The 23366-nt window shown below is 54.5% G+C and overlaps 1 protein-coding gene across 5 annotated transcripts in view; it reads left to right on the top strand.

Moving 5' to 3' along the window:
- Window positions 1-23366, top strand: part of SPTAN1 (spectrin alpha, non-erythrocytic 1) — a 61015-nt gene that overhangs the window by 9195 nt on the left and 28454 nt on the right. For all 5 annotated transcript variants that reach the window (XM_055141862.1, XM_055141869.1, XM_055141860.1 and 2 more), the window contains 20 exons: window positions 4319-4558; window positions 6264-6389; window positions 10236-10376; window positions 10788-10934; window positions 12112-12245; window positions 12379-12523; window positions 12603-12757; window positions 14220-14355; window positions 14951-15052; window positions 16446-16583; window positions 16975-17085; window positions 17520-17597; window positions 17733-17888; window positions 18344-18548; window positions 19033-19214; window positions 19490-19733; window positions 19855-19977; window positions 20643-20860; window positions 22171-22263; window positions 22423-22557. In XM_055141862.1, the coding sequence (XP_054997837.1) occupies window positions 4322-4558; window positions 6264-6389; window positions 10236-10376; window positions 10788-10934; window positions 12112-12245; window positions 12379-12523; window positions 12603-12757; window positions 14220-14355; window positions 14951-15052; window positions 16446-16583; window positions 16975-17085; window positions 17520-17597; window positions 17733-17888; window positions 18344-18548; window positions 19033-19214; window positions 19490-19733; window positions 19855-19977; window positions 20643-20860; window positions 22171-22263; window positions 22423-22557 (3006 nt within the window). In that variant the 5' untranslated portion in view covers window positions 4319-4321. The remainder of the gene's footprint in view (window positions 1-4318; window positions 4559-6263; window positions 6390-10235; window positions 10377-10787; window positions 10935-12111; window positions 12246-12378; window positions 12524-12602; window positions 12758-14219; window positions 14356-14950; window positions 15053-16445; window positions 16584-16974; window positions 17086-17519; window positions 17598-17732; window positions 17889-18343; window positions 18549-19032; window positions 19215-19489; window positions 19734-19854; window positions 19978-20642; window positions 20861-22170; window positions 22264-22422; window positions 22558-23366) is intronic.

The following is a 23366-nucleotide window of genomic DNA, read 5'->3' as shown; positions in this document are numbered from 1 at the left end:
TTATACCTGGAGGGTTTTGTGTGGGAGTCTCTCTGGGAGTCGGGGTGAGGGAGAGGGTCTTCCTGCCAGCAGGCAACAGGGGGTGAGCTCAGGGCCTCGCATGAGGGACATGTGCTTTATCCCTGTCCCCATGGGTCTGTCATGGAGCCAGGAGGGAGTCTGACGAGAGCTATGTCTGAGCCACACAGTGCTGGCTAGCAAGTAGGGGGGGAGGTGGGGGCCCATCAGGGTCTGCATGGCCTGGCCACGCCTCGTAGGACAGTGCAGGGGCTGGCACAGAGGCTCGGACACTTGGCTGGCAGGCCTGCCACTAGCCTCTGATTTTAAGGACTCTTGAGGCTGGTTTTGCGGAAATTTCTTTGTTCAGACACAGTTATCTCTGGATGGTACAAAGCTCTGCCAGAGGGGAAGGAACAACCACTTGTCTCTCCAGTACAACTGCTGGAGGCCCATCAGAGGTCGGAATTCAGGCAGGCTCGTTAGGTTGACACCCAGATATGGAGTCAGCACATTCCTGAAAGCTCTTCTAGCTTCCAGTTTGACCATACTGGTATCAGCTCTCTCCACCTTTCACCCGTTTTCAGGGCTGCGGTGCAGCTGCTCAGACCCCAGCATGACTTGATCATTCATTCAGCAAACAAATTTGGGGCCAGGAACAGCCCATGAGCTACATCCGGTTCTGTGTGTGTGTGGTCAGTCTCTCCTCGAGAACCTGGGGCACCGTGCAGTGTCAGGGGTCGAAGCAGCGTCGGCAGCATGCTAGGCGAGCACCTTAAACCTGTGCTTTCTGGTCCAGAGCAAGTTATTTCCAACGTCTAAGAGCTGGCGAGATTCTGTAGTGGGTAGGGCACTTGCCTTGCACGCAGCCAACCCAGGTTCAATCCCTGGCATCCCAGATGGTCCCCCAAACACCACTAGGAGTGATCCCGGAGTGACCCCTGAGCATTGCCAGATAGGGCCCCCAAACCCAAGAAGCAAATATTTCTAGTGTCTCTGTGTGCAGCCGCTGGTGATCGAAGTCATAATGATCGGGCTGGCTGGTGCATGCTGGGCTTCGTGCATCTCCGGCGCAGCCCCTGGGCAGGGGGCCAGAGAGGCTGGATTATTGCTGCGTTTTTTCCTCTGGGTATTGGGACCCAAGTCGCAGCTACTGAGCAGACAAGATGGGAGAATGTTCTAGGCGAAGGAAGCATATGCAAATCATTCGGAGTCTATAAAGTAGATTGTGTATTTTGTAGGAGAAAGGCTGTTTGTGCCAGGAGGGGAGGGGCCTGGTCAAGGTGAGACCAGCCAGGGGACATGGGCCAGACCACAAGGTTACAGGAAGGAGGTGGATTCTCTGAATAGGCCGTAAACGATGGAAGGAAAAGGCAGCATTGGCCTGGCACAGGGTGTTCTTTGCATAAGATAAATAAGTCAGTCGGACACCAGGTCAGTGAGTCACTGCAGGGACGGTGCGGGAGGTGGGGGGCTGCCAGTATTCCCGCCTGCTGTGCAGAGCCGCCTTCCTCTTGCCTCACCCTCTCACCACTTTCCCCCGCAACCCGATGCTGAGAGGCGCCCTCCCTGACTCCATATGCTGCGCCTCAGCCCGCACCCCGGCAGGAGCTGGGAAACGTTTCCCAGGGAACAGATTTTTTTTGCGTCTTTCATAAATTCTGCTGCATTCTCTGAAGAGGGTGCCAGTCTGATTCACTTGGCCACTTCTCCTGCTTCAGAGTCGAACCTGTCATTTCTAGCCTCTGGGAAGCTGAGGCCCGGGAGGGAGGGAAGGTGATTTGTTCAGGGTTGCAAGTTGCTGACCAGTCTAGTAGCTTCTGGATGATTCTCTGCCCTTCTGTGGGAGTGAATGGAGGATAAAATGGCTTATTTGGGGCCAGAGCAATAGCACAGCGGGTAGAGCATTTGCCTTGCATATGGCCAACCCGGGTTTGTTCCCAGCACCCCATATGGTCCCCCAAGCACCACCAGGAGTGATTCCTGAGTACAGAGCCTGAAGTAACCTCAAGCGCCACTGGGTGTGGACCAAGAACCCAAAAATGAGTAAATAAATAAAATGGCTTATTCCTGGTAAGAGCAGGTTACATATTCTGGGTTTTCCCCGCATGTAGGTCATTTCCTTTTTGATATTAAAATTTGCTGATGACATTAAAATGTCCTGGAGTGGTAGGACACTAAGGCCTTGCATGTGACCACCCTGATCTGATCCCCATCACCGCGTCATTCCCTGAACACTGACAGGGGTCACTCCTGAACACAGAAGCCAGGAATAGCGCCTGAGTATTGCCAGGTGTGGCCCTCCCCATCCCCCAATAATAAGATTTGGTGCGGTTGGAGAGATAGCTGGCTGAGAGCCCGCAGAAAGCCTGGGGGTGCTTTTTTGTGTGGTAGATTTTAGTTTGGGGGCTACATCTGTAGTGCTCAGGGCTTACTCCGGACTTTGCACTCAGGGATCACTCCTAGCTGGGCTCAGGGAGTCATATGGGATGCTGGGGATTGAGCCTGTGTTGGCTGTGTGCAATGACTTACCCGCTGTACTGTCTCTCTAACCCCAAGGCCTGGGTTTGATCCTCAGCACTACCTAGTTTCTTAAGTACCTCTGAGAGTAGGCCCCCAATACAGGCCCCATGTGTGGCCCCAAAAGAGAACTTTTAGGGGCTGAAGCGATAGTACAGTGGGTAGGGCATTTGCCTTACACGCAGCTGACCAGGGTTCAATTCCCAGCATCCCATATGGTCCCCCGAGCACTGCCAGGAATGATTCCTGAGTGCAGAGCCAGGAGTCAGCCCTGAGCATCTCCAGGTGTGATGCAAAAAGCAAAAAAAAAAAAAAGACAGAACTTTTATTTTCAGTGAGGTTGCCCATACATCTAGTACTTTCAGTTGGTGTAATTTACCTGCATCTGGGGTTAACTTGCAGTTGCTGTGGATTTTCGCCTTACCTTCCAGAATGACAAGTAGGTTAGGCCAGAGAGATAGTACAGTGTGTAAGGCATTATTTACCTTGCATGTGACCGCCTCAGGTTTGATCTGCATCATCTAATATGATCCCAGAGCACGAGCAGGAGTAATTCCTGAGTGCAGAGCCAGGAGTAAGCCCTGAGCATCCTGGGTGTGGCCCCAAACAAACAAAAAACTAAAAAGGAAAATCATTTATCAAGCTTTCTTTTCTTTGTTTCTCTCTCTCTCTCTTTTTTAAAGCTACTTTTGTGATGGTTGTTTTGTTTTGGGGCCGCATCTGGCAGTGCTCCAGGGTTACTCCTAGCTTTGTGCTTAGGGGTCATTCCTGCCAGTGCTTGGGGGACTATGCAGTGCCTAGGCCTCCAGCATGCAAAGCATGTGCTCCACCGGTTGAACTGTCTCTGCAGCCTGTGATTGCCTTTTGTGCATTTGGGGGACTGTTCATTGCCCAGGCTCTCGCCTAAAGAAGATGTGTGGGATTGATGTTTTGGGAAAGCTGAGACGTCAACTACTGGGCCTGGGGAGATTCTGTTGGTTACTGATGGATAGAAAGGACTCAGCAACCTTTCCATCGTTCCTTTCTCATCAGTGAATAACAGAATGAGAGCTAGGTAGAAAAGCTGGTTTTAATCAGAGCCACTTTTTTTTTTTCTTTTTGGGTGGCACCCAGAGATCCTCAGGTTACTCCTGGCTCTGCACTCAAGAATTATTCCTGGCAGTGTTTGGGGAACCATATGGGGATGCCAGGGATCAAACCCTTGTTGGCCGCATGCAAGGCAAATGTCCTACCCACTGTATTATCACTGGCCCCAGTCAGAGCCTCTCTATAATCTTCATACAATGAAAAGGAGAGATTAATGGAAGGGACTTGGAATAGATTTCACGATAGTCTTTTGTTTTGGTTTTGGGGCAACACCTGGCAGTGGTCAGGGCTTACCACTGGCTCTTCTGGTGCTGCCTAGGGGACTGTATGTGGTGCTAGGGATCGAACCCAGGTTGACCACACGCAAGGCAAGTGCCCTCCTCTCCGTGCTATCTCTCCAGCCCTGGATTTCACAATAGTTTTTTGAGTACTAGAGTTGGTTTGTCTCGAAGTCTCACAGCCATATTCTATAGGAATTGACTGCAAGTAAACTCTTCTGTGTGTTTGGTTTCTGTGACCATGCTGGCCAGGCATCTGTGGGCGCACTGGGGAAGTGTTCAGGGCCATGGACAGCCCTTCCCTTGCCGAGAACTAGGATCTGGTCTGTATTGTTGAGTCGGGGGAAGGGGCTGCCTGGTTCTCTCCTTAGAGAGGCTGATGCCATGGAACCCAGGTTGCTGCCTCGTGCTGACCTCAGGGCATTCTGTCTTTGCAGAAGATGGACCCGAGTGGGGTCAAAGTGCTGGAAACAGCAGAGGATATTCAGGAGCGGCGGCAGCAGGTCCTCGACAGGTACCACCGCTTCAAGGAGCTCTCGACTCTCAGGCGCCAGAAGCTCGAAGATTCCTACCGATTCCAGTTTTTCCAAAGAGATGCTGAGGAACTGGAGAAATGGATCCAGGAGAAACTTCAGATTGCATCCGATGAGAATTACAAAGACCCTACCAACTTGCAGGTATATCTGAGATCCCTGCCAAGTTCAAGAGCTCTAATGTTTCTTGCCTGAAAATACATGAAAAGTTGTTTCATTATGACTTGGAGTGTTTTGGTAGCAAAAAAGTAGATCAGATGTGAAGCAGGGCTAACTGTTGTGGAAAATGCTTCATGTTTTTGTGTGCACGTGTGTGCCTGCGTCTGTGTGTGTGTGTGTGTGTTTTGTGTGTTTGAATGTGTACTCCTGTGGGTATTAATTTCTCTCTTCTGGCTGTGTCCATCTGATGACCCTCAAACCACTCCCTTTCTACCAGTGTTGAGCCGTCAACATTTTTCAGAAAGGTCAAAGTTGGACTGTGGTTTTGAGAAATTCACAGAAACAATATTGTTGCTAGTGAAAATGTATCACTGGTAGCCTTTGGAGCATCTCTCTTACTTTTTTCTTGGTGGTAGCAGGTTATTTGTGTTTTGGCCATACCTGGCAATGCTCAGGGATCACTCTTGGCTATGTACTTGGGCAACCATTTGCAGTGCCAGGGATAGAACTGGGGTTGGCTGCATGTGGGGCAAACCTTAGCCCCCTGTACTATTTCTCCCTCCTCCCCAACTCAGTAAGTCTTATCAAAGCCTTCGGGAGTGGAAAGATAGTCCAGGAGGCCAAGCACTTCCCTTGCATACAGCTAAAAATCCCCACGGTACATTTGATCCCCCAAACACCACCAGGGGTTACTCCGAGCATCAAGCTACGATAAAACCCTGAGCATAGCCAGGTGTGCCCCCCACCAAAACACAAAACACAGAAACAACCTAAACCTTTGAAAACAATTGATCTATACATTTAAAACCAAATTAATATTTTTCTATTCTATTATATTTCTGTTTTTTTGGGGCCACATCCAGTGGTGCTCAGGGACCCTGCAGTGCAGGGATCATACCCAGGCCTCCTGTGTGCCGAGGGTGTACTCGGGCCCAGTAAACTTTCTCTTTGGCCTAAGACAGGCTCACTTTATGACGTAAATTATGCCTCCATAGTTAGCTTAAGTGTTAGAGCACATGCTGAGCTCGGGCACTGAGGCTACTGGCGCACACTGCTGGGGGTGGCCCTCGTGTCCTTGAGCCCTCTGTGCCCGAAGCCAGCCTAAGGCCTGCTATACTGGAGCAGGCATTGCCAGAGCGGCTCTGGCTCCCAGCGTACCACCCTATATTTGTAACAACAGCAAACTTATACCTCTGTCACATGATTTGAAAAATGACAGGGCTAGAAAGATACACAGTGGGCTGGAGCACACACAGGGCCTCTGGGTTCAGTCCCCAGCACCGCACTTTCCCCTACCTCTGCCAGAAGTAAGCCCCTGACCACAGTCAGATGCGACCCCAACCCAGAAACAGAGAGGCAAAGAGTGTTCCACCATAGCATCCGGAGTGCTCTGAGCCCAGGAGTGAGGAGATGAATTATTCAAGGCTGATGCGTACGTGCTAAGGCGTCAGCAGGCCTCTGTGTTCACAGGGAGTAGGGAAAAGATGTCAAGGCCATTCTTCCACTTGCCACTCAAGTCAGGCTCTTTGCTTAGCATCTTGCTCCCTGGGTGGTAGAGAGACCGGGCAGGAGCCACAGGGGGGGTGCTGAAGCCACGTGCCCAGGGGTAAATGCTGGGAGAGGGTGTGGGGGTGGCAGGACTGTGAATTCTGCCTGCTGGCTCCTCAACTCACTCCACGGCCCCCCACAGGGCAAGCTGCAGAAGCATCAGGCCTTCGAGGCGGAGGTGCAGGCCAACTCGGGAGCCATCGTGAAGCTGGATGAAACGGGGAACCTGATGATCTCGGAAGGGCATTTCGCCTCGGAGACCATAAGGGTGAGTTGGAGCAGTACTTCATGCGTGGGCTGGGCAGGGGGGCGCAGAGGGGGAGCTGAGGGGGACTTACAGGCCGGTTCGGGGCCTAAAGAGACGTTTTTCCCCTTTTCCACCAATCCATGAACTACCCTAAAGGAGTTCATCTTTTTTGGTTTGTTAGTTTGTTTGCTTGTTTTTTGTTTTGGGGCTACACCCGTTAGTATTCAGGGTTTATTGTGACTCTGAGCTCAGGGATCACTCCTGGGGGTGGGGCCAGGGAAAAATATGGGGTGCCGGGTATCAAAATTAGGTTGCTCACGTCCTATTTCTCTGGCCCCGGGAGTTCATTTTTTCAGCATAAAGAAGATGGTATAACTGCCCGGAGTGTTGACCTTTAGCACTGAGCCTGGAGTAGCCCCAGCACTGCAGGGTGTAGCCCAGGAAGAGAAGATTGTGTAAATATGACGGATAGTGATCAGGAGCACTTCAGTGCAGCGGCGGGACTTCGGGCTTAGAGCTCAAAGATAGGGGAATCCGGGGCTGGAGCAATAGCACAGTGGGGAGGGCATTTGCCTTACACGTGGCCAACCCAGGTTCGATTCCCAGCATCCCACAGGGTCCCCTGAGCACTGCCAGGAGTAATTCCTGAGTGCAGAGCGAGGAGTAACCCCTGTGCATCGCCGGGTGTGACCCAAAAAAAAAAAGGTGAATCCCAGAACCTGTCCGGAGAGTTCCCTCTGACAGGTGCGCCATCCATTAGCGCTCCACAGCCGCTGTGCGCTGGGAGAGGGTAAAATTGGCCATCCTGCCCTCCGAGAGACACAAGCTGGCTCAGGGTGCAGCCGGCTCCTGCCGTGAGAATGACTGAAACAGACTCCTCAGACTCTTGTCTAGCCAGTTTGGGCACCCAGTCATCAGACTGGGGACAGTGGCCAGTGGCTTCTTTTGGGTTGACATTAGCAGTTCCAGGGGACGGCAAACCTCATCTCGAGGCTGATGGGCATAGTTTCCTGCCGCTGAAGCTCTTCTCTGTCTCCCATTCCCCTTCCGCCTGTTTTGCGCTTTTTTCCTTTTCATCCCAAATCACAGTCCACTGAGGACCAGTCTTCCTGGTCCTTTGTCAGCCGAGGCAATCGTGAGGCATCAGATAACGACATTCCCGAGCCCCGAGGCCCACTCTCATGTTCCGAAACCCTCAGGCAGGTTTCTTCAGCAGCCCGGAATGAGTTTCGCCCACGAATGCTGCTTGTTTGTCTTCTGCTCCAAAATGCTCTGCTATTCACATATGAAAGACTTGCAATTAGGCCTCGGCTTATTAATAATTAACTATCACTAGTAATGATTCTAAAGAGGAAATATAAGTTTATTCTAAATGCCATAAGACAACCATTTCATTACATTAAACTAATTTGGGTAAAGTAATCTCTGTTTCTGCAATTACACATGGGCTTCATAGTAAGTGAAAATTGAACACCTTCGTTCCGTGATAGAAATTGGTTCCTCAGGGAGCCAGAGCAATATTACAGCAGGTAGGGTGTTTGCCTTGCACACAGCCAACCCAAGTTCAATCCCCAGCATCCCATATGGTTCCCTGAGCACTACCAGGAATAACTCCTGAGTACAGAGCCCAGAATAACCCCTGAGCATCACTGGGTGTGAAACCAAAAAAAAAAAAAAGAAAAAAGAAAGAAATTGGTTCCTCAGCATGAGTGGGGCTGTGCAGTGCCGAAGCAGGCTGCGGAGGAGAACAGGAAACGGGGTGATCTGCAGGAGGAGTGTCCAAAGCTCACTTGATTTACGTCTCTGAGTTGGTGCCTCTGCCCTAGAGCTCAATAAGGCAAAGTGAGAAGTGCCATCAGCTGTGTTAGTAGTTATTGCTGTGCCTACACACTGCTAGGAATTAACCCTGTGAATCTCCCCTTCAGTCTTCCCAGAGGCCTGCCAGGTACCTCATTTCCCCATCAGTGTAGGCAAGAGAGAGGAAGCTGAAGCTCAGAGGAGTTGAGTAACTGGCTCAGGTCCACGCAGCCTGAAAACCCAGACAGAACCAGAATTTCAGACTACTCTCTCTCTCTCTTCTTCTTTTTTTTTTTATTGTCCCAGTTATTTGTTTTTAGCTTCCTTAGCCTGCATTTCACTCCTGTTGGCTTCCTTCATTTTCTTCAGCTGCTTCTCTGTGAACTGTGCCGCCGGCTTTTGTTGTATTGAGAAATCCACTGAGTCAGAGCTAAGGTCCCCACCCAGTGCACCTGCCGCCCTGCTCACTCACGCACTCCTGCAGAGGGAGTCTTTTTTGTTTTGGATCCACACCCAGAGATGCTCAGGGATCACACTGGGCTCTGTACTCAGGAATTACTCCTGGCAGTGCTCGGGAGACCCATGTCTTGCCCCTGAGGGCCCGTGTCTTGACAAGATTGGCCACAGCAGGATGGGGGCCTCTCCCAGCTTTGACGAGACGGTGGGGACGGGTTTGACAACTGACGTGAGGGTGTGGGTTTCCACGGCCGTGCTTTCCCATTGGTGCAGCAGCTCTCCCTGAGTCTTCTGCTCCCAGTGCGCATGCTGCGCCTGGCTGGGCAGTGCTCTGCCGCCCTCTTATTCACTCCCCGACTTGGGAGGCAGAGGAAGGCGGGTGGGGTGTCCACGCTGTTCCTTGGCCCCGGATAACGTGTCTGTCACTGGTCTAGACTTTCACACCGTACCGGACAGCGTGGCGCCCCATAGTCACCGCCACCCACGTCGGGGCCCACATCCGAGTAGGTGCAGTGTGGAGTTGCTGTGGGCTGCCTCTCCCCCTTGCCTTGGAATGCCTTTTGCCACCTTCTCTTCCGCTTGTGGTGGCTTCCGCCGGCAGCCATCAGTGGCGGAAGTGAGTTGTGTGGGTGCTCCTCTTCGCTCCTCTCTCCTCTGGCTTGTTTGCACATGAATCCACCCAGGTTGGCGCTTTTGCTCGCAGGGCTCCCGAGCTTAGTCAACATGGGTGGATCCCGGCTTCCGGGCCGCTGGTTCTTCTCCTGTCCATGGGTGTAACTGAAACTCCTAGTATCTTGGGTCACCCGTATATCATTGGGAGGGGGTCAGAGGATCCCATATCTCCCCCAGCCTGGACTGGATGACCAGATTCCCCTTTCTTGGCAAGACCTCAGGAGGCCTGTGTGCAGAGCACCCAAAGATGCTGGGACATGGCTTTGTTTGGGCTGGTGGTTGCCACTGTAAGCGTGACATGAATCCGACTGTGATGTCATTCAGTTTCTCTGAAAGTCCCGGCTTTGTCCTGCCAGGACTCCGGCCGGAGAGCTGATTTCCACGATTCAGAACCTCATCTTTTTACTTCCACATTATTTTTACTTTCCTCCTCCCCTCTACTGTGTGGTTTGGGGGCTTGTTTTTACGTTTGTCTTATAGTTATTTCTTTATACTTATGACACCCAATAGATCTCCTCCTTGGTTTCTTCCCTGTGTCTCCATGAATGTAGAATACTTCTGTGGTTGTTATCTCTACTTAATTTCTATATTAGTTCTCCTCATTGCTTGCCCCCTTGCTCCTGGAGTCCCACTTCAGTAGTTCATATTAGTCTCTTTTGGTAATGATGAATAATATGGCAACGGTAATTCAGGAGACAGCAGTGTAAAATCTGAGGCAGATGCATAAACCCACCTCCGAGCGTTCCGGCGTCCCGCTGCCAGGACCCTTCCAGAGCTCTGTGAGCCGTGCGCTGTCTGCTGCCTTGGTCACGTTGCCGTTTGTTGTCAGTTTAGGGATGACCCCTCCTAGCACACCCAGAGCTTCCAGGGTTTCTGGCCTCCAGGGAGAGGCCAGACACTGGAAGCTGCTGGCAGCTAACTTGTGTGCGTTCCCTCCCCCAGACCCGCCTGACGGAGCTGCACCGCCAGTGGGAGCTGCTGCTGGAGAAGATGCGCGAGAAAGGGGTGAAACTGCTGCAGGCGCAGAAGCTGGTGCAGTACCTGCGGGAGTGCGAGGACGTAATGGACTGGATCAACGACAAGGTTGGCCGCGCTGCTGTCTGTGTGTTGGGGGTCTTCTGTTCAGTGGCTTGGCTGTAGTCCTGGGTCTGCACGTTGGGCTCACTCCTGGAAGGGCTTGGGGGACCATATGGGGTTCCGGGGATGGAACCCCAGGCCCAGCACGTGCAATGCAAGAGCTTGACCCAGGTGGGTTTTGAGAAGGAGGGTCTGTGGCACAGGCTTTCAGGAGGAAAGGCAGAGGCTAGTGGAGCGTGAGCAGCGGCAGCCAGGGCTGGCAGGGGGCTGCCGTCTCCAGCTGTTTTCTGGGGTGCTCGCCGTCGTACCTCTCATGCCTGGACGTTGGGCTCGGTCAGAAGAACCCACACTGAAGCCGGCTTGCCGGCAGGGTTTCTGGGAACTGGAGTGACCGACTCGGTTATCATCTCCGGGCAGGAAGCGATTGTGACGTCAGAGGAGCTGGGCCAGGACCTGGAGCATGTGGAGGTTTTACAGAAGAAGTTTGAAGAGTTTCAGACAGACATGGCTGCGCATGAAGAGAGAGTGAATGAGGTGAACCAGTTTGCTGCCAAACTCACTCAGGTAAGCCGCTCAGGCGTGTGCGTGTCCCAGCCCCGGTGCCTTCAGCAGGAAGGTTGTCTGCTGGACCCAGAGGTGGGCGAAGGTGGCCGGGGAGCGCCTTTGAAGCGCAGAGCACTTGCACTGTGGGCTGCTGGCGGGAAGAGCAGGGCCGCCCCCGGCACTCCTCTGCTCACTGGGCTCCAGGCTTCAGAGACGGGTGTGGAGGTGATTTCTGGGTGACAGGCCGCTTGCTCTTCCCTTCTTTTTGAAGTTGAATTTTCAGGGAGCCATCAGGGAAAGCAGCACCTTCTTCCCCCTGCCTCCAGGGAGAGGCCCAGGAACTCTCTTTTCTCTGCCTCCCACTGCAAGACTCTTGAGTGCTCATGAGCCCTAGAACAGGATCATACAAGCTCCCCTCTTTGGGACCCCCTAGATACTTTTTTTTTCTTTTTGGGTCACACCTGGCGATGCACAGGGGCTACTCCTGGTTTTGCACTCAGAAATTACTCCTGGCGGTGCTCAGGGTACCATATGGGATGCTGGGATTCGAACCAGGGTCGGCCGCGTGCAAGGCAAACGCCCTACCTGCTGTGCTATTGCTCCAGCCCTGCCTAGGGTACTTTTTGGGGACCGTATCTGGTGAGGCTCTGGGGGTACTCCCGCTTCTGCACTTAGGAATTACTCCTGGCGGTGCTCAGGGGAGTGTATGGGATGCTGGGGATTGAGCCTGGATCTGCTGCATGCAAGGCAAGTGCCCTTCCCGCTCTACACAGGCAAACACTCTCCCTGCTATACTCTTGCCCTGGACCCCCGGAAGGAGACTTTAAAAAATCTATACATATATACAAAAATATTATACATATACACATGCATCAACATACGTGTATAGTTACAAAAACGTGGTTATAATAGTGTTACCATTTGACTTTGGTGTACAAGGTCATTGCATGCACTACCACCACTGTCTCCAGGACCCTCTTCCTGTGTCGCCTCAAGTCCCCTTCCCCAGCACTTGTCATCTGTCTCATAACCCAAGAACTAAGGGGACTGTCACTGTTCAAGATAGTTTATCCCCTTGTTTTGTCTCCACGTGAGCAGCAGATGAGTGAGATCACGCAGTGTTTGTCCTGCTCCCTGACTTACCGTCTAGAGCCAGAGGCCATGAGCTGCTTCAGTCGCTTCCGCTTCTCTTGTTCAGGAGCAGCACCCGGAGGAGGAGCTGATCAAGACGAAGCAGGATGAAGTGAACGCGGCCTGGCAGCGGCTCAAGGGCTTGGCTCTTCAGAGACAGGGGAAGCTCTTCGGGGCAGCAGAGGTCCAGCGCTTCAACAGGTGGGCCAGAGTGGGCTTCAGGGAACCGGCGCCTGGTGTGGAAGGGGCCGGCAGAGCAGACAGCTCGGGCTCCTCGGGTGCCGAGGGCAAGAGATGTGTCAAAACTGGGTCACTCGGGGTGTCCCTCATGCAGGGATGTGGACGAGACCATAAGCTGGATCAAGGAAAAGGAGCAGTTGATGGCGTCAGACGATTTCGGCCGAGACCTGGCCAGCGTGCAGGCTCTGCTTCGGAAGCACGAGGGCTTGGAGAGAGATCTGGCCGCGCTGGAGGACAAGGTGGGCCCGGGCAGTCAGTGACCCTGCGCGGGTCTGAGGGTTGGCTCACGAGCGCAGTGCTGACGGCCAGTGCCCCTAGGTCAAGGCGCTGTGTGCCGAGGCCGACCGCCTGCAGCAGTCCCACCCCCTGAGCGCCACACAGATCCAGGTGAAGCGGGAGGAGCTGATTACCAACTGGGAGCAGATCCGCACACTGGCAGCCGAGAGACATGCGCGTCTCAATGACTCCTACAGGTAGCTGCCCCTCCGTCGCCCTCTCAGCAGCCCGGGTGTGGGGAAGGTGCAGAGAAGGCAGGAGGGCAGGCTCGAGGGGCGTTGGGTGGGCTGAGAATGCCCGCTTTCCTCTGCTGAGCAGCTGCTGGGGCCAGCTCACACCTGCAGTAGTTCTCAGAAACCGGCAGCCATAGAGCGCGGGCACACAGCATCTGTAGCTGTATTAACCTTGCCCACCCTGGATCCTGCACAACACTGAGAGAACCGGGGCTTCCTCCTTAGCCATCAGAGCACCACAGGAACTGATGGGGGACAGAGAGTAGTACCAGGGGTAGGGAAGACGCAAGACGCAAGCCCCAGCACCGTGATGGTCCGCATGAGCATCACTAGAGGTGGTGAATAGACTGTGCACATGCCTTGAATTCGGGAGGCCTGGGGTTCAGCCCCCGGCATGGCTCAGAACAGCCCCCTGACATCTCTACCCCTCAAAAAAAGGAGTAAACCATGGATTTAGAAGGAAAGGTTCTGGGACTGGAGGGGCAGTACAGCGGGTAGGACATTTGCCTTGTATGCGGTCGACCTGGATTCAATCCCCGGCATCCCCTGTGACTCCTCAATCACCACCAGGAGTAATTCCTGAGTGCAGAGCCAGGAGTAATCCCTGAGCATCACCAGGTGTGACCCAAAAAGGAAAAAAATAAAAGGGAAGGTTCTTAACACCCAGGGCTTGAACTTGGGAGAGACAAGAGACTAGAACATAAGGGACATGATTACAGGATTAGAGTGATAAATAGAGCCTAATTTTTATTTTTATTTTTTAATTTTTTTTTGCAAAAAAAATTATTTATTTTTATTTCTTATTATTCTTTTTGCTTTTTGGATCACACCCAGCGATGCCCAGGGGTTACTCCTGGCTCTGCACTCAGGAATTACTCCTGGCGGTGCTCGGGGGATCATATGGGATGTGGGAATCGAACCCGGGTCGGCCTCATGCAAGGCAGTTGCCCTACCCGCTGTACTATCATTCTAGCCCCTAGAGCCTAATTTTTAGAGGACCAATTTCCACTTTTTTTTAAAATGTAGAAGTAGTACTGTTTATTCAGCCATTTTTCAGATTGAATTGGGCATGAACTCCACTCCACTTTTTTTTTTTTGCACAACTGTGGCCTTCTCCTGACCTTGTCTCCTTGCTGGGGCTCCCCTGCCTTCCTAGTGCACCCCCTAATTCTATGGTGTGCACCGTCATCCCCATCTGCACGATTATTCTCTGTTAGCCCCTCAGAATGTCCTGGGCCCACAGGAGGCTTGGGTGAGAAGCAGAGGCCTGGAGGGAAAGAACCATTTGCGCAGGTTTGTTTGAACCATTCCCAGTTTGTCAGACGTTGGGGAACACAGAGCCTGGAGCTGTAGGGCAGTCACTTTATCCCCAGCCCAGGACCTCCCGGGACCCCTCCTGCCCCCTTGACTGGCTTGTTCTCCCCAGGCTGCAGCGCTTTCTAGCTGACTTCCGGGACCTCACCAGCTGGGTGACGGAGATGAAAGCGCTCATCAATGCGGATGAACTTGCCAATGATGTGGCCGGAGCGGAAGCCCTGCTCGACCGACACCAGGAGCACAAGGTAGCTGCAGCCCGCCCTGCTAGGAGCACCCATGGCAGCTCCCAGAGCAGGCCCTGGCAGGCCCTGGCAGACAGCAGCGGGCAGGTGCACGCCTTCTGTGAGCCTGTGGACACTTGCTCCCTGTGCTTCCCCTAGAGGGTCAGTGTTCAGCTGGTGGGAGGTCACCATTGACCCTGAAACCATGAATCTCCTGGAGGAAAAACACACAGTGAGGGAGCCGGAGCGATAGCACAGCGGGTAGGGCGTTCGCCTTGCACTCGGCCGACCTGGGTTCGATCCCCGGCATCCCATATGGTCCCCCAAGCACCGCCAGGAGTAATTCCTGAGTGCAGAGCCAGGAGGAACCCCTGAGCATCGCTGGATGTGACCCAAAAAGCAAAAAAAACAAAAAATAAAAAACAAAACCACAGTGAGCACCTTCTTGCCATTACCTCAGACAGCCTGAGAGGAGGCTGAGGTCTGAGTGCTCCAGGGTCCCAGCACACGGCTCCTTTAAATGCCATGTCCTGATGAGTCACAACAATTTGAAATTAAGCAAGTTGCTTTTCTCTCGCGATGTGCTGGACCTGAAGACAGTGTGCCTGTCCCTTTGTAGGGCGAGATCGACGCTCATGAAGACAGCTTTAAATCTGCCGACGAGTCTGGACAGGCCCTGCTTGCTGCTGGCCATTATGCCTCAGATGAAGTGAAGGAGAAGGTACGAGAGGAGGCACGCTCCTGACTAGAGTCTGTGGGGTCAGGGAGGTGGCTCGGTGTGCAGGAGGCCCGAGTTCAGTCCCCAGCACTGTTTGGTCCCATACTGGTGGTCCCACTGGGGACTATTGGAAAAGCCTAGGGGGCCAGAGAGATAATACAGTATAAAGCACTCCTTTTGCACGGGACTACTTTGACTGCGATTCCAGTTCTATCTCCAGCGCTGCAGATGGTTCCCTGAGCACTGCCAGGAATAGGCCCAGAGCACAGAACCAGGACTCAGCCCTGAGCACTGCCCCCTGCCCCTAATAGGACTCTGGAAGTGATCCAGAATACCACATATTGGACACCCCTGGTGGTATGAGAGGCTGAGTTTGTTTTCTAGCGCTGGGGGCCCACCTCCCTGGCCCCCACGAGCACCCAGTGTGGTCCTGGTGGCTTCCACGTTCTGGGGTGGTCCTTGTTTTGTTTTTGTTTTGTTTTGTTTTAAGGAAAAGAAGGTCTGGAGGAATAGTACAGCAACTTCAAGCCTTGCTAGCATGTGGTTGCAGGCTCTAATCCCGGTGCCCCTCGTGTGCCTGCAGTCCCAAGAGCACAAGCCATTTCTCAGTGCACTGCAGCTGGGTGCATGTGTATGGGCCCCACAAGAGGGCCTGAGCCCTGTGAGCTTCACAGCTAGAGATGTGTATCGCATGGCCCCTGGCAAACTGACGGAGCTGCACAGCTCTGTGTGCGGCCCCGGGGGGCCCAGGCACCAGCTCACACTGAAGGGCGTAGGGGCCACTGAGCCAGCTCCAAGATCAAGCCTAGCCAGGTGCCCCATCCTCCACACAGCCACATTTTTTCTTCTTTCCATGAATGAAGTTCTACCTCGAAGGATCTCTGAGGAGCTGAGCGGGGGAGACAAGGGCCTGGGAACCGAGCGGAACTGGGGCCAGTGGGGCAGCTTTGCTGCTTGACCGCAGGGAGTGAGTCCTGCCTTAGTAGTTGGAGCCAAGAGTGAACAATTTTTTTTTAACCAAATTATATGTGTATAATTACCGGTTGGGAAGGATCTTTGAGCAGAAGTGCCGGAGGAGCGTCAGATAATGATATATTTTTTTAGTTTCATGGAGACTGGGAGAAGACATATTTCAAAGATATACTTTGTTGTCATTAGCTTTGGAGCCTAAAAATTATGTCGAGGTTTCCTGAACTTTGTTCCCATTACTAGTGGGGCGCCGTCTTGTGTGCCCCGTCCCACACTGGTGGGCGCTGCCCCACTCTCCCCCCCTCAAGGCCGTGTATGGGGCTCGCGTGTGGAGTGGCGGGCGGTCACCCTCGCTCGCTCAGAAGAGGGCCCTCTTGCTTGGGGTTAGCGGAGCGGCTGATGCCTCCCGGCCTGGGTCTGCCCACAGCTGACCATCCTGTCCGAGGAGCGGACGGCGCTGCTGGAGCTGTGGGAGCTGCGCAGGCAGCAGTACGAGCAGTGCATGGACCTGCAGCTCTTCTACCGCGACACCGAGCAGGTGGACAACTGGATGAGCAAACAGGAGGTAACTTGGGTGCCGAGTCCCTGGGGCTGCTGCTCCTGGGGAGGCCTTGCAGCCTCGACGGGGTGCTGACAGGGTGGTCGGCTCAGGTACCCCTCGGGAGGGGGCCCCAGTTTGCAGGCAATGGAGCTGTGTTAACAGTGCGCAGGAGACTTTGGGCCTAGGACTCGGCGTTCACTCGTCACCGAGGGCTGGGGGTTGACCCGCAGATTTCGGGCTGCTGTTGGCGAGTGTTGGGGTGACTGTGGGGACTTGGCTCCCCGGGAGACATGTGGGAGTGTCACGGCCATCATGTGTTTTCTTTCCGGACGTTGGCTGAGTGCCCTTTGCTATTCAGCATGGCCCTGCAGGGCCGGGCCGGGGCGTTGTGCTGAGCGTTTTGCTTCCCTTTGAGGCTTTCCTGCTGAACGAAGACCTGGGAGACTCCTTGGACAGCGTGGAGGCGCTCCTCAAGAAGCACGAGGATTTTGAGAAATCCCTCAGTGCCCAGGAGGAGAAGATCACGGTGAGCGCCTCCTGCCGTTACCTCAGGCGCCCTGAGAGGGGGCCGAGGTCTCTGAGCCGAGGTCTCGAGGGGTCGGTGCAAGGTGCGCACAGAGGTGCTTCAGCCTCTCCTCGTGGTAGATGCCGCCTTGTTGGAGCCCGCCTGCTGTGCAGGGCGACAGGACCCGTCACACAGACGTGGCTTTCACTGAGCGCAGAGGTGGAGTCCTGTCAGGGGTCTCTCTCCCTCAAGCACAGTCCCCTTGCGCAGAGGGGACTGAAGGCTGCGGGTCGCCTCAGATAATGCTGTGACGTGGCTGTGGGGTGGGGGTTGTTAGCATGATGCCAAGGCACGTGTGGCTTAGAGCCACCCCACAGGGCAGAGGTGAGCCTTGGCGGAGACCTGCTCCGGGGCGCGGCGTTTTAAGCTGAAAGCGCCCTCCCCCCCACACACAGGCCCTGGATGAATTTGCGACCAAGCTGATCCAGAACAACCACTACGCCATGGACGACGTGGCCGCTCGCCGAGATGCTGTGAGTCCCGGGCCCCTCGGGATCTCCCTGCCCGCGGTGGCGCCCCCTCCCCGCAGGGTGGTTGTCACTTTTGGGCCTCCTCAGGGGCAGTCTGGGAGCAAGAACCGCAGCCTGACCCGGGGCCTTGTCTTTCAGCTGCTGAGCCGCCGCAATGCCCTCCATGAGCGCGCCATGTACCGCCGGGCCCAGCTGGCCGACTCCTTCCACTTGCAGCAGTTCTTCCGGGACTCGGACGAGCTCAAGAGTTGGGTCAATGAGAAGATGAAAACGGCCACCGATGAGGCATATAAGGTAAGGGCGCCGTTGGCGTGTCTTCACGTGCCCAAGAGGGAGCTACTCAGCAGTGAGTTGAGGTTCAAGAAGGAAATAGGGAAGTCAAGGTCAGGGATGTAGCTCAGGGCATAGGTTACATGGGTGAGGCCCTGGGGTTGACCGCCAGCCCCACTAAAAAATTAGTAATCTGGGGCTGGAGTGATAGTACAGTGGGCTGGGCACTTGCCTTGCATGCAGCCAACCCAGGTTCGATCCCCAGCATCTCATGGTCCCTGAGCACTGGCAGGAGTGATCCCTGAGTGCAGGGTCAGGGAGTCAAACTTGAGCACTGCTGGGTATGACCCAAAAAAACCAAAAGAAAAAAGATTTTTAAATACTGTGTTGTCCCTTCCCTGTGTGAATGAGCGTGACAGTGACAGAAAGCGACGCACCAGACACAGGTCAAGGTAGCAGCTCTTTGTCTTTCATCACAGGACCCCTCTAACCTGCAAGGAAAAGTGCAGAAGCATCAGGCTTTCGAGGCTGAGCTCTCGGCCAACCAGAGCCGCATTGACGCGCTAGAGAAAGCCGGCCAGAAGCTGATCGACGTCAACCACTATGCCAAGGAGGAAGTGGCCGCGCGCATGGACGAGGTCATCAGTCTGTGGAAGAAGCTGCTGGAGGCCACAGAACTGAAAGGTAAGAGAAAGCCGATTGGAGGCTGTGGGCTGCTGGTGTGACGTGCCTTCCTGGTGTGGCATAGGAGTGTGTGACCCCAGGTCAGGACTGGTGTGACTCATTTCCTGTGAAGGAGTGACCCACCTTGGGATCTTGGTGGCTTTGCTCATTTGTTGGGAACCTGGGTGAGAAGGGAGTGATCTGGCCGGCCAGCTTCGACTGAATCAGGCCTCGTCCCTACACCAAGAGTCCTGTCACAAAAGCCAAGGGTGCTTATGGTCCCGGGCCTTTGTCCCATGGAGGTTTGAATCTTTTTAAACAGCTTCGTTTAGCAGTCAGAAGTAGAACAGAGGACACAGTGAGAGAAGGTATAGCACAGCCTCTGAGGGAGGTGCAGTGAATCTCTGGGAGAAGGTGCTCTGACCTGTGCCTAGACCCGCAGTCCTCCCTCCTCCCTGCCTCTCTTTGCTGCCGCGTCACTAATCCCGCCTGCGTCTCTGCCCAGGTATAAAGCTGCGCGAGGCTAACCAGCAGCAGCAGTTCAATCGCAACGTGGAGGACATCGAGCTGTGGCTGTATGAAGTGGAAGGTCACCTGGCTTCCGACGACTATGGCAAAGATCTGACCAATGTGCAGAACCTCCAGAAGAAGCACGCCCTGCTGGAGGCGGACGTGGCTGCCCACCAGGTGGGGCGCCCCAGCACCCTCGGGCCTGTGAGGGGACACACAGAGAAGGGCACATCTTTCAGACACACAGTTTGGGGAGCGGGAACAGGCAGTGGTGTTCCCGGAATACACAGGCTTTGTCTAACCCGCACTGGGTGCACAGGCTGAGGGGGAAATGTCCTAGGGTGAGGAAGGAACCACACTGACATCCCCGACGTGTGTGATCGAAACCCCTAGAGCCACAGAGTAGCCAGGAACCACGGCCACATGCTGATGACTCTCCTTACCCTTCTCAGGACCGCATCGATGGCATCACCATTCAGGCCCGCCAGTTCCAGGAAGCTGGCCATTTTGACGCTGAGAACATCAAGAAGAAGCAGGAAGCACTGGTGGCACGCTACGAGGCACTCAAGGACCCCATGGTGGCCCGGAAGCAGAAACTGGCAGATTCCCTGCGTCTGCAGCAGCTCTTCCGGGATGTGGAGGATGAGGAAACCTGGATCCGCGAGAAGGAACCCATCGCTGCGTCCACTAACCGAGGTGGGTCTCCCCAAGGAATCGGGAGTCAGGCTGGGATGGTGACCAGGCGTGCTGGATAGTGACCTCAGAGCAATGGGACAGCTTTCTCCTGGTGACTTGATTGACGTCATTTTCACCCCAGGCAAAGATTTGATCGGTGTCCAGAACTTGCTGAAGAAACACCAAGCCCTGCAGGCAGAAATTGCAGGACATGAACCTCGCATCAAAGCTGTGACCCAGAAAGGGAATGCCATGGTGGAGGAAGGTGGGTGATCATCCTCGGGACCCCCATTGGGTGAAGAGTGCCAGCAGGCTTGGGTACATTCCCATCGTGAAAGTCTCAACACCTCTGATGTATGGAGGCTGGGGTGTTTAAAATTAAATGTGGGGGCTGGAGCAATATCACAGCAGTTAGAACGTTTGCCTTGCACGCAGCCGACCCCGGTTCGATTCCCAGCATCCCATAGGGTCCCCCGAGCACTGCCAGGAGTAATTCCTGAGTGCACGAGCCAGGAGTAACCCCTGTGCATTGATGGGTGTGACCCAAAAAGCAAAAATAAATTTAATTAAATGTGGGGTTTATTTTGTTTGGGGACCACACCTGGCAGTGCTCAGGGACTACCCTGGTTTAGTGCTTATGGGATTGAGGATTTAACCCAGCACCCCAAATGATAGCTGGTGCTACAGCCCTTTGACCCTGGCCCCAGGAGCTGTTCCTTTCACTGATTCTTAGGATGATGTTTCTCTGTCAATTTCGGCCTCTGCTTCTTAGAGATTTTGGGTCTAGGAAACAAACAAACAAAAACCAGGCAGTCTGTTAAAGGACCAGAACCCCAAACTCACAGAAGACGCAGTTTCACAGGGCCTGGCTCCACGAGGTGGCCAGCGGGTGCTTGTCATTGACTCCACCTTGCCCCATCTGCCTTCCAGGCCACTTTGCTGCTGAGGACGTGAAGGCCAAGCTGAACGAGCTGAACCAGAAGTGGGAGTCCCTGAAGTCCAAGGCTTCCCAGCGGCGGCAAGACCTGGAGGACTCGCTGCAGGCCCAGCAATACTTTGCCGACGCCAACGAAGCCGAGTCCTGGATGCGGGAGAAGGAGCCCATCGTGGGTAGTACCGACTACGGGAAAGACGAGGACTCTGCAGAGGTGAGCTGTGACAGGCGCTGTTTCCAGGGTTTTTACCCCCCAACTTTTTCTTTTTTTTCTTTTTTTTTTCTTTTTGGGTCACACCTGGTGATGCACAGGGGATACTCCTGGCTCTGCACTCAGGAATTACCCCTGGCCATGCTCAGGGGACCATATGGGATGCTGGGAATCGAACCCGGGTCGGTCATGTGCAAGGCAAATGCCCTCCCCGCTGTGCTATCACTCCAACCCCCCCCAACTTTTTCTTAAGGGAACTCAGTCATCTGGTTTTTTTTGTTTGTTTTTTTTTTTTTTTTGCTTTTTGGGTCACACCTGGCGGTGCACAGGGGTTACTCCTGGCTCTGCACTCAGGAATCACTCCCTGTCGGTGCTCAGGGGACCATATGGGATGCTGGGAATCGAACCCAGGTCGGCCGAGTGCAAGGCAAACGCCCTACCCGCTGTGCTATCGCTCCAGCCCAGTCAGTCATCTGTTTTTGTTTTATAGTTTTGGGGCCACATCTGACGATGCTCAGGGCTAACTCGCTTACTCCTGGCTCTGCACTCAAAATCACTCCTGGCAGTGCTCAGGAGACCGAACATAGGGGATGCCGGGGATAGAACCCGGGTTGGCTGTTTGCATTGCAGAACGTCTTACCTGCTGTACTGTCGCTCCAGCCTCAGGAATTCAGTCATCTTAAAAGGAGAGAAGTGACTGTCTTCAACCTTCAGCTGTGACTGTTGGCCTTTTTTTTTTTTTTTCTTTTTGGTTTTTTGGCCACACCTGGCTGTGCTTAGGGCTTACTTATGGTCCTCCACTCAGGAATCACTCCTGACAGGGCTCAGGGCACCATATGGGGTGCTGGATATCAATCCCAGGTCAGCTGTATGGAAGGCAAGCGCCCTGCCTGCTGAACTATCTCGACCCCCTGTTTGAAATTCTGATCGGTATATTCTGCCACTGTGTGGCGGTCAGCTGTGTTTGGGCTCAGCCTCACATCGTACTCACCAGTGTGCCATCCTCTCCCTGGCCTTACTGGCTGACCACACAGAGATGAGCAGAGTCTGGCTGTGCCCTCCAGCTGATTGCCCCAGATAGGGGTGCTAGAGGCTTAGAGGCCGCTGGGAGCATGAGGAAGCACCATGCAGGGGTGTGAGGGGCGAGTCATCCTTGAGACAGGCAGTGTAGCCCGAAGTCCCCAGGCCTCCCCGACGGGCTGCCTGCTGCATGGTGCAGAGGTTGCCAGCAGAGCGGCTGGAGCGGGAGGCACCGCCCCCTCCATGGCAGCCAGCAGGCTGGGGTCGCTGTCAACCTGGGACTTGGGTTTCAGGCTCTCCTGAAGAAGCATGAAGCTCTGATGTCGGATCTCGCCGCCTACGGCAGCAGCATCCAGGCTCTGCGGGAGCAGGCGCAGTCGTGCCGGGTAAGTCCTGCTACCACATGTGAGGTGGGGGAGGGCTCGGCTCTGCCCGCATGGGGCAGGGGGCTGGCATTGGCAGCTTTGTCGAGACGTGGCTTGGTTTCGTGATGCACGGTGATCCCAAGGCCGTCTCTCACCATGCTGGCCTCTCTGGGTCCTCAGCAACAAGTGGCCCCCATGGACGACGAGACTGGGAAGGAGCTGGTGCTGGCCCTGTATGACTATCAGGAGAAGAGCCCCCGTGAGGTCACCGTGAAGAAAGGCGACGTCCTCACCCTCCTCAACAGCACCAACAAGGCAAGGCGCGGCGGGGCCCTGTTCAGGGGTCCACTCAGGGTGGCTTTCCTTTCTCCTTTTTTGTTTGTTTCGGGCCACACCTGTCAACACTCAGGTGACTCCTGACTCTGTACTCAGGGATCACTCCTATTGGTGCTCAGGGACCACTTGGGGTGCCAGGGAACAAACTGGGTGAGCTGTGTGCCAGGAGATGCCCTCCCTGCTGGAGTCTCACTCGGGCCCCAGGTTTCTTTTTCCTTTGGAGCTGCACTTGCCTCTCCAGCCGTCCCTGGCTCTGGACGGTGCAACAGGCAGAGGCGGGGCTGCCTGTCTCCCCATTCTGTGCCGTGGGAGTTTGACACAGACCAGTTTGACTGTGGCTTTGGGGGCTGAGGGGCACAACCCTCCACATATTCACCAATCCTAAGGGTATTCCCCACCCTGTGAGTCAGAGCTGGAGAAACACCCCCCGTTTCTCCACAGCCCTAGTCCCGGGAGTAGATTGGGGGTCTTTGCTTGTATTTGGGTTTTGCTGACAGTGCTCAGGGGCTACCCCTGGCACTGTGCTCATGACTGACTCTGGGAATGCTGGGAATGGAACCTGGGTTGGCCCCGTATGAGCACCTTAACCCCACCCTGTCTCTCTGGTAACCGATTCAAGCCAGAACCAGCCTCTGGTCTGACTCAGCAGTATCGTTCTGGAGAAGCTGGGGAGGGTGAGAATCAGCATTTGTGCCAGCCCTGCGGTGGCCCCCAGGCCCCCTGAGCTGTGGCCGGAGCGGCTGGCCTGAAGGTGGCGCTGCTGTAGGCCCAGGCCAGCCAGTTGGGGC

The sequence above is a fragment of the Sorex araneus genome, chromosome 1 (genome assembly GCF_027595985.1).
Source record: "Sorex araneus isolate mSorAra2 chromosome 1, mSorAra2.pri, whole genome shotgun sequence".
NCBI lineage: Eukaryota > Metazoa > Chordata > Mammalia > Eulipotyphla > Soricidae > Sorex > Sorex araneus.
This window is presented reverse-complemented; position numbering and strand designations above follow the sequence as displayed.